The 20,760-nt window shown below is 43.3% G+C and overlaps 2 protein-coding genes across 2 annotated transcripts; both read left to right on the top strand.

Annotated features, from left to right (window-relative positions):
* Window positions 1-1,422: 1,422 nt before the first annotated feature.
* Window positions 1,423-10,559, top strand: LOC310792302 (uncharacterized protein; the record flags this gene model as incomplete). The annotated part of the gene is made up of 4 exons (XM_083654025.1): window positions 1,423-3,053; window positions 4,148-4,248; window positions 5,358-5,473; window positions 8,925-10,559. The coding sequence occupies 4 exons, from the start codon at window positions 1,423-1,425 to the stop codon at window positions 10,557-10,559; spliced, it is 3,483 nt and encodes a 1,160-aa protein (XP_083510151.1).
* A 5,080-nt stretch (window positions 10,560-15,639) lies between these two features.
* On the top strand, window positions 15,640-17,274 carry LOC310791710 (E3 ubiquitin-protein ligase TRIM39-like; the record flags this gene model as incomplete). The annotated part of the gene is made up of 1 exon (XM_083653365.1): window positions 15,640-17,274. The coding sequence occupies one exon, from the start codon at window positions 15,640-15,642 to the stop codon at window positions 17,272-17,274; it is 1,635 nt and encodes a 544-aa protein (XP_083509491.1).
* Between the last annotated feature and the right edge of the window lie 3,486 nt (window positions 17,275-20,760).

Below are 20,760 nucleotides of genomic sequence, written 5' to 3'. Positions count from 1 at the left end.
TCATGGGAGAAAAACTTGAGCCAACTAGAACAGTGGTTCTCAACTGGTGTAGCCTCAGGACCCACTATTTTCCTTGTCATGAAGTCACGACCCAAATTTCAGATTTTTTTTTAAACCACTCAAATTGATTGCACAAAAAATAGCGCATTAATTTAATACACAATGCCTTCATGCACTGTTATAAACATCAAATGAACAAAAAAGTGCAACAGAAGTGCAACTAGGGCTAAAAACCAATTGAAATAAGGCAGACTTGAATTACAGGCAAGTCAAACTGGTCATGCTCAGAAAGTCTTATTTGAACTGTATGAAATATGAAATAAAAGGCAGATTTATCTTGAATTACATGCCTATATGTTTTTAAACAAGTTAATAATAATAATAAAACAAGTTAACCTGGACATGTTAATCCAGTTTCAATAGTCTGAATTTAACTAATATGAAATAAAAAGGCAGACTTTTCTTGAATCACAAGGCTATATGCTTTTTAGTTAAACTGTCATAACTTTTAATTAAACTGGGGCCATGCTAATCCAGTTTCAATCATCTGAATTGAACTAAAATTAAATATGAAATGAAAAGGCAGACTTCTCTTGAATTACAGGCAGAGCATATGCTTCAGCTTGTTAAACAAGTAAAACTGGTCAGGCTAATCCAGTTTCAATAATCTGAATTTAACTCAAATGAAATATGAAAAAAAAAAAAAAAAAAATTGGGCCAATGTCCGCGACCCAATCAAAACGGCCCGTCGCGACCCACCACTTGAGGAACGCTGAACTAGAACACCATGCAGTCTTTTGTCAGTAAATGTTGTCCCTAAAGATAAGACATTATTGTGAATGATCCAGGCAGTTAAAGACAGTAAATGTTGTCCCTAAAGATAAGACATTATTGTGAATGATCCAGGCAGATAAAGACAGGACGTGTCACAAAGCAGACATGAACTCATGATAGAGATGTTAGCATATAGGCTACCAAGAAGTGTGAATGGAGATTAATGAGGCCAGACATTTTATTCAAGACATCAGTTGTGTCCTCAATATAGGAGGACAGTTTCATTATGGTATAATGAAGTCAATACATGCAGGTTTGGTAAATTAACCATATAACCATATAAAATAGGGCGACCTGAGGTGGGTTGTCTCTAGGCTGTTTGTATAGAGTCAGTAGAAATAATGAGGTGTTCAACAGAAGCTAAATTCATTGTCATTAAATTAATCCAACAGTGTCTCTAGACATGCCAATGAAGGCTTTTTAAATCATTGCACACTTAGTCCTCCTTGATGACACTTTAAAAGTGCATAAAATGTGAGTGTAGTCCCCTTTTTTTTTTTTTACTTAAATTTCCCCTTTTAAGGTATTTTCATTCAAGAATTATGTTATAAATGTTGTTATTTCACACTTTCCCTTCAGGTCTCAGATATGTCTGCTGCCAGCAGTCTCCTCTCTGAAGAGCAGTTTCTGTGCTCCATCTGTCTGGATGTGTTCACTGATCCAGTCTCCACACCATGTGGACACAACTTCTGCAAGAACTGCATCACACAGCACTGGGATGTTAGTGTCCAGTGCCAGTGTCCCATGTGTCAAGAGGTTTTTGACAGAAGACCTCTGCTGCGGGTCAATACTTTCATATCTGAGATGGTTGCTCAGTTCAGGAAGTCAGCTCAGATGAAAGCCAGCAGCTGCCCAGACCAACAAAGTGCCAAACCTGGAGAAGTTCCCTGTGACGTCTGCACTGGGACCAAAGAGAAGGCCCTGAAGTCCTGCCTGGTGTGTCTGACCTCCTACTGTGAGACTCACCTGGAGCCTCATCAGAGAATCTCAGGCCTGAAGAGACACAAGCTGATGGATCCTGTGGAGAACCTGGAAGACAGGATGTGTAAGAAGCATGACAGACCGCTGGAGCTGTTCTGCAAGACTGACCAGATGTGTGTATGTCAGTTCTGCACTGAGTCAGACCACAGGTCACATCGCTTTGTCCCTCTGGAAGAAGAATATGATGGAAAGAAGGCTGAACTGGGGAAGATGGAGGCTGAAATTCAGCAGAAGATCCAGGAGAGACGACTGAAGATTCATCAGATCAAACAGTCAGTAGAGCTCAGCAAGGCAAATGCAGACAGAGAGATAGCAGACAGTGTGCGGGTCTTCACTGCTCTGAAGCAGTCTGTGGAGAGAGGCCAGGCTGAGCTCATTGAGACGATTGAAGAGAAGCAGAAAACAACTGAGAAACAGGGTGAAGGCTTCATCAAAGAGCTGGAACAGGAAATCTCTGAGCTGATGAAGAGAACCGCTGAGGTGGAGCAGCTCTCACACACTGAAGACCACCTTCACCTCATCCAAAGCTTCCCATCCCTGAACAATCCTCCACACACCAAGGACTGGACAGAGGTCAGTGTCCAATCATCACATGAAGGGACTGTGAGGAGAGCTGTGGCTCAGCTGGAGGAGACACTCAGGAAAGAGATGGAGAAGCTGCTTGCTGATGTTGAGCTGAAGAGGGTCCAGCAGTTTGCAGTGGATGTGACTCTGGATCCTGATACAGCACAAGCCCATCTCATCCTGTCTGATGACGGGAAACAAGTACATCATGGTGATGTAAAGGAGAATCTCCCAGACAACCCAGAGAGATTTTCTTCTTGTACCTGTGTCTTAGCAAAGCAGAGCTTCTCTTCAGGGAAGTTTTACTACGAGGTCCAGGTTAAAGGGAAGACTCGCTGGGATGTGGGAGTGGCCAGAGGCTCGATAGACAGGAAGGGACAAACCCCTCTGAGCCCAGAGGATGGCTACTGGACTGTAGGGTTGAGAAAGGGAAATGAGTACCAAGCTCTTGCTGACCCTGCTGTCCTCCTCTCTCTGAAGATGAAGCCTCAGAAGGTGGGGGTGTTTGTGGATTATGAGGAGGGTCTGGTCTCCTTTTATGACGTAGATGCTGCAGCTCTTATCTACTCCTTTACTGGCTGCACCTTCACTGAGAAACTCTACCCATACTTCAGTCCCTGCAATAATAATGGTGGTAAAAACTCCGCCCCTCTGATCATCTCTCCTGTTAATCACACAGATTAGACTGATCATTAATTTTCCTCAGGATTCATTGTCAGTTAAGACAATTTACGCACATGTTTTGACTTCAGGTAACTAGCAGCCAGTCTAATGTTGAATTTTATTTTATATAACAACAACAACACTTTGCAGACTTGTCTAGCACATTAAAGCAGCTACGAGCAACTTTTTCGATTGTTATTAAACAGTCTAAATTTAATATCAATGCATCACATCTTACCTCTAATAGTAGACGAGACCAACGCAGAGTAGTCTCACTTGAACCCCGAGTGAATCGGCCAGTGTTAGTCTGTCTGTGGCCAGGGAAGATCAGGAAGTGAAATGAAACGGTTTGCAGCAGCCACTTCGGCCATAACCACAAAATAACTTCCAAAAAACCTGTTAGAATATAACGAGAGATGTTCGCGAGAGTATGCATGGCGTTCACATTGTTTATGCTATGTTGCTAGGCAGCGCAAACGGGGTAGGCAGGCAGCTGCGTTTCACTTCCGGGTTTAGCCGGTCCGGCGGTAAGGAGAGAGAGAGAGAGAGCCCCCTGTTGACGCGAGTTTAGACAGACACAGACTTAATAATCCTCTAAGGGAGCAATCTCCGATTCACACGGCTTTGGTCTCAGCTACTATTATAGGTAAGATGTGATGCATCAATATTGTAATTATACTGTTTAATAACAATCGAAAAAGTTGCTCGTAGCTGCTTTAAGATTATTAATGTGTTCTTTCAGTAGGGCTCAGTCTCCACTGAGTGAAGACCAGTAACTACTGATGTATCTTGTCTCTTTACCTTTTCCTCCTCTTGGCAGAATGTGTGGTGTTATGGCTCATGTTCATGTGATGTAGACATAATGATTTAGTTAGATCATGTGTGTGGGGGGGGGGGTTCAAGTTAAAGAGGAGTTCAGTATTTTTCTTTATATCCTGTTTTTCTTTGATCATTAAAGTGAGTGTATGAAAACGACACATTTTCCAGTTTCATTGTAACATCTCTATTCACTCCTCTAACGGTGCATGATGCACACCACAGTGACACTAGTCAGTTGTTCATTCATTCATTGTGTATTGGATGCGTCTGTCATCTCCTTCCAAAGCATGCTGGGATACCTGGTGATGGACGAGAGCAACAACAGTGATGTGGGGAGGGGCCAGAAGACAGCAAGACAACCAATCAAGCTGCAGCACCAAGCGAGCAGTGACTCCAAGCCACTTTTGTCGTGCTGGTGTGCGTTGGCCGTGCAGAGCTGACTTCCTGTTGCAGTGTTTGCTAATACAATATAGAGCTTAGCAGGTCCAAAACAACAAGCCCGGCCTGAACCCGAATCTGTCTTAGTAAGTTGGCTGTTTATCTATTCTAAACTATATCCATGTGTCTGTTCAGTCTTATGAATACATACGGTTTTAAGGATACAATAATAATACATTTAATAACAGTACATTGTATTTATGGAGCGCTTTTCATGGTATTCAGACGCTTTACAAGGGGGTTTAAAAAGATCAAGTAAACAACACATTAAAAACAATACACAATACAAATGATCAAAGAATGAGGGAAAAGACAATACAGTTATCGCAGGTTAAAAGCACAGGTGAGTTTCTAGTAATGATTTGAATGTGGGCTGAAAAAAAGGAATAACTGACTGAGGCTATTCCACTGAACTTCTGCTTATGTGCCGGATCAGAGTCACTAGCCCACCACAGGTGATCGGTCAGGATCAAAAGTCCAAGAAAGAAGGTTTAGTACTTTTATTCAACCCATGTGTTTCCGTAGTCCTGCATACAGGTATTACTTTAGGTGTGGTTTCCTAAGAAACAAATAAACAATGGAAACATGAATAACTCAAATGGATTGAGTGACCAAACAATTGAGCTATATAACTACGAACAAAGTTCCATACTCAAATGGACCACAAGGTGGCTCTCTAACACAATATATGCAGTACAGAAACAAACAGATAATTACTATTATCTAATACCAGCAATTCCCATAACACAATTGACCATTTAACATATAATCAATACTGCCCCGAGATGTGAGCTTAAACTATGCTCATTTACAGGTTTCAACATCCTCTTTAGACAGAATGCACATATACACACATTATAGGATGCACAAATTACAAATGTAAGGTAAATACAAATAGTTGATCAACCCAAATATGAAATGCCCATAAACTAATGAATGATGAAGGTCCTATTAGTGAGAATGATAATAAGGTAGTGGGTTTATAGATAATAGGGGATGAAAAGGGGATGGCCTTTTTAACAGGGCAGTTTAATGCAGTCTCTGATGTGTTGGGATAGAGTTCCAGAGGGAGGGGGCAGCAAGGGAGACGGCTCTGTCACCCCGGGTCCAGCGCTTGGTCCTCAGTGGTGGAGACAAGAGGTTTGCATCGGAGGATCGGAGGCTATGGGAGGGGGTATGGTGGTGGAGCAGGTCGGTGAGGTAGGAGGGGGTATGGTGGTGGAGCAGGTCAGTGAGGTAGGAGGGGGTATGGTGGTAGAGCAGGTCGGTGAGGTAGGAGGAGGTATGGTGGTGGAGCAGGTCAGTGAGGTAGGAGGGGGTATGGTGGTGGAGCAGGTCAGTGAGGTAGGAGGGGGTATGGTGGTGGAGCAGGTCGGTGAGATAGGAGGGGGTATGGTGGTGGAGCAGGTCAGTGAGGTAGGAGGGGGTATGGTGGTGGAGCAGGTCAGTGAGGTAAGAGGGGGTATGGTGGTGGAGCAGGTCGGTGAGGTAGGAGGGGGTATGGTGGTGGAGCAGGTCGGTGAGGTAGGAGGGGCTATGGTGGTGGAGCAGGTCAGTGAGGTAGGAGGGGGTATGGTGGTGGAGCAGGTCAGTGAGGTAGGAGTGGGTATGGTGGTGGAGCAGGTCGGCGAGGTAGGAGGGGGTATGGTGGTGGAGCAGGTCGGTGAGATAGGAGGGGGTATGGTGGTGGAGCAGGTCGGTGAGGTAGGAGGGGGTATGGTGGTGGAGCAGGTCAGTGAGGTAGGAGGGGGTATGGTGGTGGAGCAGGTCGGTGAGATAGGAGGGGGTATGGTGGTGGAGCAGGTCAGTGAGGTAGGAGGGGGTATGGTGGTGGAGCAGGTCAGTGAGGTAGGAGGGGGTATGGTGGTGGAGCAGGTCAGTGAGGTAGGAGTGGGTATGGTGGTGGAGCAGGTCGGCGAGGTAGGAGGGGGTATGGTGGTGGAGCAGGTCGGCGAGGTAGGAGGGGGTATGGTGGTGGAGCAGGTCGATGAGGTAGGAGGGGGCCTGGCTTAAGCTACCAAATACTTCACACTGGGAAGAAATTAACTACAGTAAAGCTAACAGGAAGAATCATAGGGAGAAATGTGGTTAACTAAAGCTACTTATAAAAAGTAGCTAGTTGACAGTACAGCAGTTAGTCTTGAATTCTGGACAAAATCATATCCAACAATAAACATATTCTCAGATTTGGGTCCAAGAGACACAATCTCATCAAATGGGGGTCTGTGGTGCTAATGTGGACTAAATTAGAGCTCTTGATATGAAAAGGGTTGAGAATCATTGGTGTAGGATTGAATGGGAATGAGCTGTGTGTGTGTGTGTGTGTGTGTGTGTGTGTGTGTGTGTGTGTGTGTGTGTGTGTGTGTGTGTGTGTGTGTGTGTGTGTGTGTGTGTGTGTGTGTGTGTGTGTGTGTGTGTGTGTGTGTGTGTGCGCATGTGTGTCTCTCCACTGTTGGCTAGCTGTGGCCGCCCTCAGCCTTTGGATGGTTGCAGTCATGCACCATGAATTCTTAATACACACTGTATGTTCCTGCCATCACACAGGGGAAGTCAATATGACCCAGCAGTGGGCAATTTCTCCATCTATCTAAATGCATTTGAAGTTTGACATACAATCATTTTTACTAACAACAAAACAAACAAACATGCCTGTTAATCATTTTAAGGTTGTCAAGTGTTGTGTTGGCAGATTTTGCTCTGCCTTAGTGCCTTTACTTGCTACATTGATCTACTCAAGTAAGATTTTTTGTTCAAGATTCATTTTAATAGCCATAATGAGTAATCATATTACAAAGGAGGATTTGACTTAGGGCAAGTATGCAGCGCAGCGATCACATCAATATCCCATATGAATTCTCCTGAGCCGTATCTCATATCTCTCGCCTCTATTTTCCCCTCTCTCTGCTCTGTGCAAGACTAAAATATTAAGTAGGCCTACAGGATCAATCCAATCCATCCAACACAATATTTGTATGCTGCTCATTGTTTGACCAAATCACAAATTACACTGTATGATGTCATGTTTATATGTGTGTTCATAAAAAAATAAATGCACAATAAACTTGTGTGCCAACTATTTGTGGTACAACAGCTCTCTAATGGTAAGAATAAAAATGAATCAACACATTGATTTGACCCCCCCCCCCCCCCCCCCCCCCCGCCCAGAAAAAGGCGGAGCAACAGGAAACGGAGATGAGCGAAGTTCAACGTCACATTCCGGAATTGAAAGAGAAAGTAACTTGCAACAAGATTGCAGTTTGCTGCAGTCGAGAAAAGACCTGCGTCTGTCCAATTCTCAAGTGAGCTTCGAGAAAAGACTCTCAAAAGAAAAGAAAACTAGCGGTGAGTAACAGCAGATCATATTTACTGTGTTGAAACAGAGCAAGAAAGAACACAAACTTGAGCTGTCGGCCGATCCAGATAGGCCTAATGGAATGGAATTCGGTTTGTCCTGTATCGTTAAAGATTTCAACTGAAGTGTTTAGTGTACGTCCAAAAATTAAGAGACTCCACTTGCTTTCAGACACTCTTAAAGTGAAAAAGAGGAGAGCTAGGAGTGCCCACTAACTTCAAAGCCTTTATCAGCATGGTCTTCATCAGGCCATCAGCTGACAGGTGCCGGCCCCTTATTGGTTTAATGTGTTCTGTTAATTCTGAATGTGTTACATAGCGTTCATGTTTGACCCAGAGGTCAGTCAAATCTGTGCCTGGGAATAATCCATTGACAATCTAATGTTCTAATTTTTACAATTTAATATATGAAAGATTCCACTGAATATGACATCAAGAAAATATCATCAATGTAGCCTACTGACCACAGAGTAGTAATACAGTGATAAAAATGATTATTAAGAGGATTTTAAACAGATAAACACAGTCATGGGAGAAAAAACTTGAGCCAACTAGAACACCATGCAGTCTTTTGTCAGTAAATGTTGTCCCTAAAGATAAGACATTATTGTGAATGATCCAGGCAGTTAAAGACAGTAAATGTTGTCCCTAAAGATAAGACATTATTGTGAATGATCCAGGCAGTTAAAGACAGTAAATGTTGTCCCTAAAGATAAGACATTATTGTGAATGATCCAGGCAGTTAAAGACAGTAAAGGAACAACTGGATATCCAGCCGATCAGGACGTGTCACAAAGCAGACATGAACTCATGATAGAGATGTTAGCATATAGGCTACCAAGAAGTGTGTATGGAGATTACTGAGGCCAGACATTTTGTTCAAGACATCAGTTGTGTCCTCAATATAGGACAGTTTCATTATGGTATAATGAAGTCAATACATGCAGGTTTGGTAAATGAACCATTGTCAGATAAAATAGGGCGACCTGAGGTGGGTTGTCTCTACACTGTTTGTACAGAGTCAGTAGAAATAATGAGGTGTTATGAAGCTAAGTTCATTGTCAATAATCCAACAGTGTCTCTAGACATGCCAATGAAGGCTTTTTAAATCATTGCACACTTAGTCCTCCTCGATGACACTTTAAAAGTGCATAAAATGTGAGTGTAGTCCCCCCCCCTTTTTTTTTAACTTAAATTTCCCCTTTTAAGGTATTGTCATTCAAGAATGATGTAATAAATGTTGTTATTTCACACTTTCCCTTCAGGTCTCAGATATGTCTGCTGCCAGCAGTCTCCTCTCTGAAGAGCAGTTTCTGTGCTCCATCTGTCTGGATGTGTTCAGTGATCCTGTCTTCACACCATGTGGACACAACTTCTGCAAGAACTGTATCACACAGCACTGGGATGTTAGTGTCCAGTGCCAGTGTCCCATGTGTAAAGAGGTTTTTGACAGAAGACCTCTGCTGCGGGTCAATACTTTCATATCTGAGATGGTTGCTCAGTTCAGGAAGTCAGCTCGGATGAAAGCCAGCAGCTGCCCAGAGCAACAAAGTGCCAAACCAGGAGAAGTTCCCTGTGACGTCTGCACTGGGACCAAAGAGAAGGCCCTGAAGTCCTGCCTGGTGTGTCTGACCTCCTACTGTGAGACTCACCTGGAGCCTCATCAGAGAATCTCAGGCCTGAAGAGACACAAGCTGATGGATCCTGTGGAGAACCTGGAAGACAGGATGTGTAAGAAGCATGACAGACCGCTGGAGCTGTTCTGCAAGACTGACCAGATGTGTGTCTGTCAGTTCTGCACTGAGTCAGACCACAAGTCACATCGCTTTGTCCCTCTGGAAGAAGAATATGATGGAAAGAAGGCTGAACTGGGGAAGACGGAGGCTGAAATTCAGCAGAAGATCCAGGAGAGACGACTGAAGATTCAGGAGATCAAACACTCAGTAGAGCTCAGTAAGGCAAATGCAGACAGAGAGATAGCAGACAGTGTGCGGGTCTTCACTGCTCTGAAGCAGTCTGTGGAGAGAGGCCAGGCTGAGCTCATTGAGACGATTGAAGAGAAGCAGAAAACAACAGAGAAACAGGGTGAAGGCTTCATCAAAGAGCTGGAACAGGAGATCTGTGAGCTGATGAAGAGAACCGCTGAGGTGGAGCAGCTCTCACACACTGAAGACCACCTCCACCTCCTCCAAAGCTTCCCATCCCTGAACACTCCACACACCAAGGACTGGACAGAGGTCAGTGTCCACTCATCATATGAGGGGACTGTGAGGAGAGCTGTGGCTCAGCTGGAGGAGACACTCTGGAAAGAGATGGAGAAGCTGCTTGATGTTGAGCTGAAGAGGGTCCAGCAGTTTGCAGTGGATGTGACTCTCGATCCTGATACACCACATCCTGATCTCATCCTGTCTGATGATGGGAAACAAGTACATGATGGTGATGTAACAAAGAATCTCCCAGACAACCCAGAGAGATTTTCTTCTTGTCCCTGTGTCTTAGCAAAGCAGAGCTTCTCTTCAGGGAAGTTTTACTACGAGGTTCAGGTTAAAGGGAAGACTGGCTGGGATGTGGGAGTGGCCAGAGGGTCGATCAACAGGAAGGATAAAAGCACACTGAGACCGGAGAATGGCTACTGGACTGTATGGTTGAGGAATGGAAATGAGTACAGAGCTCTTGCTGGCCCTTCTGTCCTCCTCTCTCTGAAGATGAAGCCTCAGAAGGTGGGGGTGTTTGTGGATTATGAGGAGGGTCTGGTCTCCTTTTATGATGTAGATGCTGCAGCTCTGATCTACTCCTTTACTGGCTGCACCTTCACTGAGAAACTCTACCCATACTTCGGTCCCTGCAATACTAATGGTGGTAAAAACTCCGCCCCTCTGATCATCTCTCCTGTCAATCACACAGATTAGACTAAACATTCATTATCCTCAGGATTCATTGTCAGTCAAGACAATTTACGCACATGTTTTGACTTCAGGTAACTAGCAGCCAGTCTAATGTTGAATTTTATTTTATAGAACAACAAAAACACTTTGCAGACTTGTCTAGCACATTAAGATAATTAATTTGTTCTTTCAATAGGGCTCTCCACTGAGAGAAGACCAGTAACTACTGATGTATCTTGTCTCTTTACCTTTTCTTCCTCTTGGCAGAATGTGTGGTGTTATGGCTCATGTTCATGTGATGTAGACATAATGATTTAGTTAGATCATGTGGGGGGTTAAAGTTAAAGAAGAGTTCAGTATTCTTTCATATCCTGTTTTTCTTTGATCATTAAAGTGAGTGTGTGAAAACTACAACATTTCCAGTTTCATTGTAACATCTCTATTCACTCCTCTAACGGTGCATGATGCACACCACAGTGACACTAGTCAGTTGTTCATTCATTCATTGTGTATTGGATGCATCAGTCATCTCCTTCCAAAGCATGCTGGGATACCTGGTGATGGACGAGAGCAACAACAGCGACGTGAGGAGGGGCCAGAAGACAGCAAGACAACCAATCAAGCTGCAGCACCAAGCGAGCAGTGACTCCAAGCCACTTTTGTCGTGCTGGTGTGCGTTGGCCGTGCAGAGCTGACTTCCTGTTGCAGTGTTTGCTAATACAATATAGAGCTGACTTCCTGTTGCAGTGTTTGCTAATACAATATAGAGCTTAGCAGGTCCAAAACAACAAGCCCGGCCCGGCCTGAACCCAAATCCTTCTTAGTAAGTTGGCTGTTTATCTATTCTTCTAAACTATATCCATGTGTGTGTTCAGTCTTATGAATACATACGGTTATAAGAATAAAATAATAATACATTTAATAACAGTAAATTGTATTTATGGAGCACTTTTCATGGTATTCAGACGCTTTACAAGGGGGTTTAAAAAGATCAAGTAAACGACACATTCAAAACATAATACACAATACAAATGATCAAAGAATGAGGGAAAAGACAATACAGTTATCGCAGGTTAAAAGCACAGGTGAGTTTCTAGTAATGATTTGAATGTGGGCTGAAAAAAAGGAATAACTGACTGAGGCTATTCTAATGAACTTCTGCTTATGTGCCGGATCAGAGTCACTAGCCCACCACAGGTGATCGGTCAGGATCAAAAGTCCAAGAAAGAAGGTTTAGTCCTTTTATTCAACCCAGGTGTTTCCGTAGTCCTGCATACAGGTATTACTTTAGGTGTGGTTTCCTAAGAAACAAATAAACAATGGAAACATGAATAACTCAAATGGATTGAGTGACCAAACAATTGAGCTATATAACTACGAACAAAGTTCCATACTCAAATGGACCACAAGGTGGCTCTCTAATACAATATATGCAGTACAGAAACAAACAGATAATTACTATTATCTAATACCAGCAATTCCCATAACACAATTGACCATTTAACATACAATCAATACTGCCCCGAGATGTGAGCTTAAACTATGCTCATTTACAGGTTTCAACATCCTCTTTAGACAGAATGCACATATACACACATTATAGGATGCACAAATTACAAATGTAAGGTAAATACAAATAGTTGATCAACCCAAATATGAAATGCCCATAAACTAATGAATGAGAGAAGGATAATAAGGTAGTGGGTTTATATAGACAATAGGGGATGAAAAGGGGATGGCCTTTTTAACAGGCCAGTTTAATGCAGTCTCTGATGTGTTTAGGGAGAGAGTTCCAGAGGGAGGGGGCAGCAAGGGAGACGGCTCTGTCACCCCGGGTCCAGCGCTTGGTCCTGAGTGGTGGAGACAAGAGGTTTGCATCGGAGGAGCGGAGGCTATGGGAGGGGGTATGGTGGTGGAGCAGGTCAGTGAGGTAGCAGGGGGTATGGTGGTGGAGCAGGTCAGTGAGGTAGGAGGGGGTATGGTGGTGGAGCAGGTCAGTGAGGTAGGAGGGGGTATGGTGGTGGAGCAGGTCAGTGAGGTAGGAGGGGGTATGGTGGTGGAGCAGGTCAGTGAGGTAGGAGGGGGTATGGTGGTGGAGCAGGTCGGTGAGGTAGGAGGGGGTATGGTGGTGGAGCAGGTCAGTGAGGTAGGAGGGGGTATGGTGGTGGAGCAGGTCAGTGAGGTAGGAGGGGGTATGGTGGTGGAGCAGGTCGGTGAGGTAGGAGGGGGTATGGTGGTGGTGGAGCAGGTCAGTGAGGTAGGAGGGGGTATGGTGGTGGAGCAGGTCGGTGAGGTAGGAGGGGGTATGGTGGTGGAGCAGGTCGGTGAGGTAGGAGGGGGTATGGTGGTGGAGCAGGTCGGTGAGGTAGGAGGGGGTATGGTGGTGGAGCAGGTCGGTGAGGTAGGAGGGGGTATGGTGGTGGAGCAGGTCGGTAAGGTAGGAGGGGGCCTGGCTTAAGCTACCAAATACTTCACGCTGGGAAGAAATTAACTACAGTAAAGCTAACAGGGAGAATCATAGGGAGACATTTGGTTAACTAAAGCTACTTATAAAAAGTAGTTGACAGTACAGCAGATAGTGTTGAATTCTGGACAAAATCATATCCAACAATAAACATTCTCAGATTTGGGTCCAAGAGACACAATCTCATCAAATGGGGGTCTGTGGTGATAATGTGGACTAAATTAGAGGTCTTGATATGAAAAGGGTTGAGAATCATTAGTGTAGGATTGAATGGGAATGAGCTGTGTGTGTGTCAGTGTTGGGCAAGTTACTTTCAAAATGTAATATACTACATATTACTAGTTACTTTCATTTGAAAGTAATAAGTTACTTTACAACATTACTTTCTGTGTAGAGTAACTCATTACTTTTACATTACTCATCACTACTTTTGCATTACTTTTACCAAAACAACAGCAGCAGCAGAATGACATCGCTGCCCCGGAACCATCCCAGACAAATAATGTCAACCGCCTTGAAGTCAGTGTAAACAATCCAAAATTCTAAATGTTATCCTTCTCCTTTGTTATTGTCATCTATAGTGGTTATTTGCATAAAAACACACCGTTTGATTAGGAAATGATTGTATCTTTTTTAAATATGTGCATTGATTTAATAACATGTAACTCAATTTGTAACTTGAGTTACTTGACAAAGTAACTGGTATAATATTACTGAAATCCTATAAGTAATAAGTTATATTACTGAGTTACTGCTAAAAGTAATATATTACATGTAATATGTTACTTTTGTAATGAGTTACCCCCAACACTGGTGTGTGTGTGTGTGTGTGTGTGTGTGTGTGTGTGTGTGTGTGTGTGTGTGTGTGTGTGTTTGTGTGTGTGTGGCAAACATGGAATAATGACGCAGTAATACTATTCAGATTTTTTGCAATTTCTCCATCTATCTAAATGCATTTGACGTTTGACATACAATCATTTTTTACTAACAACAAAACAAACAAACATGCCTGTTCATCATTTTAAGGTTGTCAAGTGTTGTGTTGGCAGATTTTGCTCTGCCTTAGTGCCTTTACTTGCTACATTGATCTACTCAAGTAAGATTTTTTCTTCAAGATTAATTTTAATAGCCATAATGAGTAATCATATTACAAAGGAGGATTTGACTTAGGGCAAGTATGCAGCGCAGCGATCACATCAATATCCCATATGAATTCTCCTGAGCCGTATCTCATACTCTCTCTCTCCTCTATTTTCCCCTCTCTCTGCTCTGTGCAAGACTAAAATATTAAGTAGGCCTACAGGATCAATCCAATCCAGCAACAGGAAACGGAAGAGAGCGAATTTCAACGTCACATTCCGGAAATGAAAGAGAAAGTAACTTGCGACAAGATTGCTGTTTGCTGCAGTCGAGAAAAGACCTGGGTCTGTCCAATTCTCAAGTGAGCTTCGAGAAAAGACTCTCAAAAGAAAAGAAAACTAGCGGTGAGTAACAGCAGATCATATTTACTGTGTTGAAACAGAGCAAGAAAGAACACAAACTTGAGCTGTAGGCTGATCCAGATAATGGAATGGAATTCGGTTTGTCCTGTATCTTAGAGATTTCAACTGAAGTGTTTAGTGTACGTCCAAAAATTAAGAGACTCCACTTGCTTTCAGACACTCTTAAAGTGACAAAGAGGAGAGCTAGGAGTGCCCACTAACTTCAAAGCCTTTATCAGCATGGTCTTCATCAGGCCATCAGCTGACAGGTGGGCGGGCCTTATTGGTTTAATGTGTTCTGTTAATTCTGAATGTGTTACAATAGCGTTCATGTTTGACGCAGAGGTCAGTCAAATCTGTGCCTGGGAATAATCCATTGACAATCTAATGTTCTCATTTTTACAATATAATATATGAAAGTTTCCACTGAATATGACATCAAGAAAATATCATCAATGTAGCCTACTGACCACAGAGTAGTAATACAGTGATACAAATTATTATTAAGAGGATTTTAAACAGATAAACACAGTCATGGGATAAAAGCTTATTGTGAATGATCCAGGCAGTTAAAGACAGTAAATGTTGTCCCTAAAGATAAGACATTATTGTGAATGATCCAGGCAGTTAAAGACAGTAAAGGAACAACTCAATATCCAGCCGATCAGGACGTGTCACAAAGCAGACATGAACTCATGATAGAGATGTTAGCATATAGGCTACCAAGAAGTGTGAATGGAGATTACTGAGGCCAGACATTTTATTCAAGACATCAGTTGTGTCCTCAATATAGGACAGTTTCATTATGGTATAATGAAGTCAATACATGCAGGTTTGGTAAATGAACCATTGTCAGATAAAATAGGGCGACCTGAGGTGGGTTGTCTCTACACTGTTTGTATAGAGTCAGTAGAAATAATGAGGTGTTATGAAGCTAAGTTCATTGTCAATAATCCAACAGTGTCTCTAGACATGCCAATGAAGGCTTTTTAAATCATTGCACACTTAGTCCTCCTCGATGACACTTTAAAAGTGCATAAAATGTGAGTGTAGTCCCCCCCCCTTTTTTTTTTACTTAAATTTCCCCTTTTAAGGTATTGTCATTCAAGAATGATGTAATAAATGTTGTTATTTCACACTTTCCCTTCAGGTCTCAGATATGTCTGCTGCCAGCAGTCTCCTCTCTGAAGAGCAGTTTCTGTGCTCCATCTGTCTGGATGTGTTCAGTGATCCTGTCTTCACACCATGTGGACACAACTTCTGCAAGAACTGTATCACACAGCACTGGGATGTTAGTGTCCAGTGCCAGTGTCCCATGTGTAAAGAGGTTTTTGACAGAAGACCTCTGCTGCGGGTCAATACTTTCATATCTGAGATGGTTGCTCAGTTCAGGAAGTCAGCTCGGATGAAAGCCAGCAGCTGCCCAGAGCAACAAAGTGCCAAACCAGGAGAAGTTCCCTGTGACGTCTGCACTGGGACCAAAGAGAAGGCCCTGAAGTCCTGCCTGGTGTGTCTGACCTCCTACTGTGAGACTCACCTGGAGCCTCATCAGAGAATCTCAGGCCTGAAGAGACACAAGCTGATGGATCCTGTGGAGAACCTGGAAGACAGGATGTGTAAGAAGCATGACAGACCGCTGGAGCTGTTCTGCAAGACTGACCAGATGTGTGTCTGTCAGTTCTGCACTGAGTCAGACCACAAGTCACATCGCTTTGTCCCTCTGGAAGAAGAATATGATGGAAAGAAGGCTGAACTGGGGAAGACGGAGGCTGAAATTCAGCAGAAGATCCAGGAGAGACGACTGAAGATTCAGGAGATCAAACACTCAGTAGAGCTCAGTAAGGCAAATGCAGACAGAGAGATAGCAGACAGTGTGCGGGTCTTCACTGCTCTGAAGCAGTCTGTGGAGAGAGGCCAGGCTGAGCTCATTGAGACGATTGAAGAGAAGCAGAAAACAACAGAGAAACAGGGTGAAGGCTTCATCAAAGAGCTGGAACAGGAGATCTGTGAGCTGATGAAGAGAACCGCTGAGGTGGAGCAGCTCTCACACACTGAAGACCACCTCCACCTCCTCCAAAGCTTCCCATCCCTGAACACTCCACACACCAAGGACTGGACAGAGGTCAGTGTCCACTCATCATATGAGGGGACTGTGAGGAGAGCTGTGGCTCAGCTGGAGGAGACACTCTGGAAAGAGATGGAGAAGCTGCTTGATGTTGAGCTGAAGAGGGTCCAGCAGTTTGCAGTGGATGTGACTCTCGATCCTGATACAGCACATCCTGATCTCATCCTGTCTGATGATGGGAAACAAGTACATGATGGTGATGTAACAAAGAATCTCCCAGACAACCCAGAGAGATTTTCTTCTTGTCCCTGTGTCTTAGCAAAGCAGAGCTTCTCTTCAGGGAAGTTTTACTACGAGGTTCAGGTTAAAGGGAAGACTGGCTGGGATGTGGGAGTGGCCAGAGGGTCGATCAACAGGAAGGATAAAAGCACACTGAGACCAGAGAATGGCTACTGGACTGTATGGTTGAGGAATGGAAATGAGTACAGAGCTCTTGCTGGCCCTGCTGTCCTCCTCTCTCTGAAGATGAAGCCTCAGAAGGTGGGGGTGTTTGTGGATTATGAGGAGGGTCTGGTCTCCTTTTATGATGTAGATGCTGCAGCTCTGATCTACTCCTTTACTGGCTGCACCTTCACTGAGAAACTCTACCCATACTTCGGTCCCTGCAATACTAATGGTGGTAAAAACTCCGCCCCTCTGATCATCTCTCCTGTCAATCACACAGATTAGACTAAACATTCATTATCCTCAGGATTCATTGTCAGTCAAGACAATTTACGCACATGTTTTGACTTCAGGTAACTAGCAGCCAGTCTAATGTTGAATTTTATTTTATAGAACAACAAAAACACTTTGCAGACTTGTCTAGCACATTAAGATAATTAATTTGTTCTTTCAATAGGGCTCTCCACTGAGAGAAGACCAGTAACTACTGATGTATCTTGTCTCTTTACCTTTTCTTCCTCTTGGCAGAATGTGTGGTGTTATGGCTCATGTTCATGTGATGTAGACATAATGATTTAGTTAGATCATGTGGGGGGTTAAAGTTAAAGAAGAGTTCAGTATTCTTTCATATCCTGTTTTTCTTTGATCATTAAAGTGAGTGTGTGAAAACTACAACATTTCCAGTTTCATTGTAACATCTCTATTCACTCCTCTAACGGTGCATGATGCACACCACAGTGACACTAGTCAGTTGTTCATTCATTCATTGTGTATTGGATGCATCAGTCATCTCCTTCCAAAGCATGCTGGGATACCTGGTGATGGACGAGAGCAACAACAGCGACGTGAGGAGGGGCCAGAAGACAGCAAGACAACCAATCAAGCTGCAGCACCAAGCGAGCAGTGACTCCAAGCCACTTTTGTCGTGCTGGTGTGCGTTGGCCGTGCAGAGCTGACTTCCTGTTGCAGTGTTTGCTAATACAATATAGAGCTGACTTCCTGTTGCAGTGTTTGCTAATACAATATAGAGCTTAGCAGGTCCAAAACAACAAGCCCGGCCCGGCCTGAACCCAAATCCTTCTTAGTAAGTTGGCTGTTTATCTATTCTTCTAAACTATATCCATGTGTGTGTTCAGTCTTATGAATACATACGGTTATAAGAATAAAATAATAATACATTTAATAACAGTAAATTGTATTTATGGAGCACTTTTCATGGTATTCAGACGCTTTACAAGGGGGTTTAAAAAGATCAAGTAAACGACACATTCAAAACATAATACACAATACAAATGATCAAAGAATGAGGGAAAAGACAATACAGTTATCGCAGGTTAAAAGCACAGGTGAGTTTCTAGTAATGACTTGAATGTGGGCTGAAAAAAAGGAATAACTGACTGAGGCTATTCTAATGAACTTCTGCTTATGTGCCGGATCAGAGTCACTAGCCCACCACAGGTGATCGGTCAGGATCAAAAGTCCAAGAAAGAAGGTTTAGTCCTTTTATTCAACCCAGGTGTTTCCGTAGTCCTGCATACAGGTATTACTTTAGGTGTGGTTTCCTAAGAAACAAATAAACAATGGAAACATGAATAACTCAAATGGATTGAGTGACCAAACAATTGAGCTATATAACTACGAACAAAGTTCCATACTCAAATGGACCACAAGGTGGCTCTCTAATACAATATATGCAGTACAGAAACAAACAGATAATTACTATTATCTAATACCAGCAATTCCCATAACACAATTGACCATTTAACATACAATCAATACTGCCCCGAGATGTGAGCTTAAACTATGCTCATTTACAGGTTTCAACATCCTCTTTAGACAGAATGCACATATACACACATTATAGGATGCACAAATTACAAATGTAAGGTAAATACAAATAGTTGATCAACCCAAATATGAAATGCCCATAAACTAATGAATGATGAAGGTCCTATTAGTGAGAAGGATAATAAGGTAGTGGGTTTATATAGACAATAGGGGATGAAAAGGGGATGGCCTTTTTAACAGGCCAGTTTAATGCAGTCTCTGATGTGTTTAGGGAGAGAGTTCCAGAGGGAGGGGGCAGCAAGGGAGACGGCTCTGTCACCCCGGGTCCAGCGCTTGGTCCTGAGTGGTGGAGACAAGAGGTTTGCATCGGAGGAGCGGAGGCTATGGGAGGGGGTATGGTGGTGGAGCAGGTCAGTGAGGTAGCAGGGGGTATGGTGGTGGAGCAGGTCAGTGAGGTAGGAGGGGGTATGGTGGTGGAGCAGGTCAGTGAGGTAGGAGGGGGTATGGTGGTGGAGCAGGTCAGTGAGGTAGGAGGGGGTATGGTGGTGGAGCAGGTCAGTGAGGTAGGAGGGGGTATGGTGGTGGAGCAGGTCGGTGAGGTAGGAGGGGGTATGGTGGTGGAGCAGGTCAGTGAGGTAGGAGGGGGTATGGTGGTGGAGCAGGTCAGTGAGGTAGGAGGGGGTATGGTGGTGGAGCAGGTCGGTGAGGTAGGAGGGGGTATGGTGGTGGTGGAGCAGGTCAGTGAGGTAGGAGGGGGTATGGTGGTGGAGCAGGTCGGTGAGGTAGGAGGGGGTATGGTGGTGGAGCAGGTCGGTGAGGTAGGAGGGGGTATGGTGGTGGAGCAGGTCGGTGAGGTAGGAGGGGGTATGGTGGTGGAGCAGGTCGGTGAGGTAGGAGGGGGTATGGTGGTGGAGCAGGTCGGTAAGGTAGGAGGGGGCCTGGCTTAAGCTACCAAATACTTCACACTGGGAAGAAATTAACTACAGTAAAGCTAACAGGGAGAATCATAGGGAGACATTTGGTTAACTAAAGCTACTTATAAAAAGTAGTTGACAGTACAGCAGATAGTGTTGAATTCTGGACAAAATCATATCCAACAATAAACATTCTCAGATTTGGGTCCAAGAGACACAATCTCATCAAATGGGGGTCTGTGGTGATAATGTGGACTAAATTAGAGGTCTTGATATGAAAAGGGTTGAGAATCATTAGTGTAGGATTGAATGGGAATGAGCTGTGTGTGTGTCAGTGTTGGGCAAGTTACTTTCAAAATGTAATATACTACATATTACTAGTTACTTTCATTTGAAAGTAATAAGTTACTTTACAACATTACTTTCTGTGTAGAGTAACTCATTACTTTTACATTACTCATCACTACTTTTGCATTACTTTTACCAAAACAACAGCAGCAGCAGAATGACATCGCTGCCCCGGAACCATCCCAGACAAATAATGTCAACCGCCTTGAAGTCAGTGTAAACAATCCAAAATTCTAAATGTTATCCTTCTCCTTTGTTATTGTCATCTATAGTGGTTATTTGCATAAAAACACACCGTTTGATTAGGAAATGATTGTATCTTTTTTAAATATGTGCATTGATTTAATAACATGTAACTCAATTTGTAACTTGAGTTACTTGACAAAGTAACTGGTATAATATTACTGAAATCCTATAAGTAATAAGTTATATTACTGAGTTACTGCTAAAAGTAATATATTACATGTAATATGTTACTTTTGTAATGAGTTACCCCCAACACTGGTGTGTGTGTGTGTGTGTGTGTGTGTGTGTGTGTGTGTGTGTGTGTGTGTGTGTGTGTGTGTTTGTGTGTGTGTGGCAAACATGGAATAATGACGCAGTAATACTATTCAGATTTTTTGCAATTTCTCCATCTATCTAAATGCATTTGACGTTTGACATACAATCATTTTTTACTAACAACAAAACAAACAAACATGCCTGTTCATCATTTTAAGGT

Source organism: Poromitra crassiceps (genome assembly GCF_964638095.1).
Source record: "Poromitra crassiceps genome assembly, chromosome: 17".
Classification (NCBI taxonomy): domain Eukaryota; kingdom Metazoa; phylum Chordata; class Actinopteri; order Beryciformes; family Melamphaidae; genus Poromitra; species Poromitra crassiceps.
This window is presented reverse-complemented; position numbering and strand designations above follow the sequence as displayed.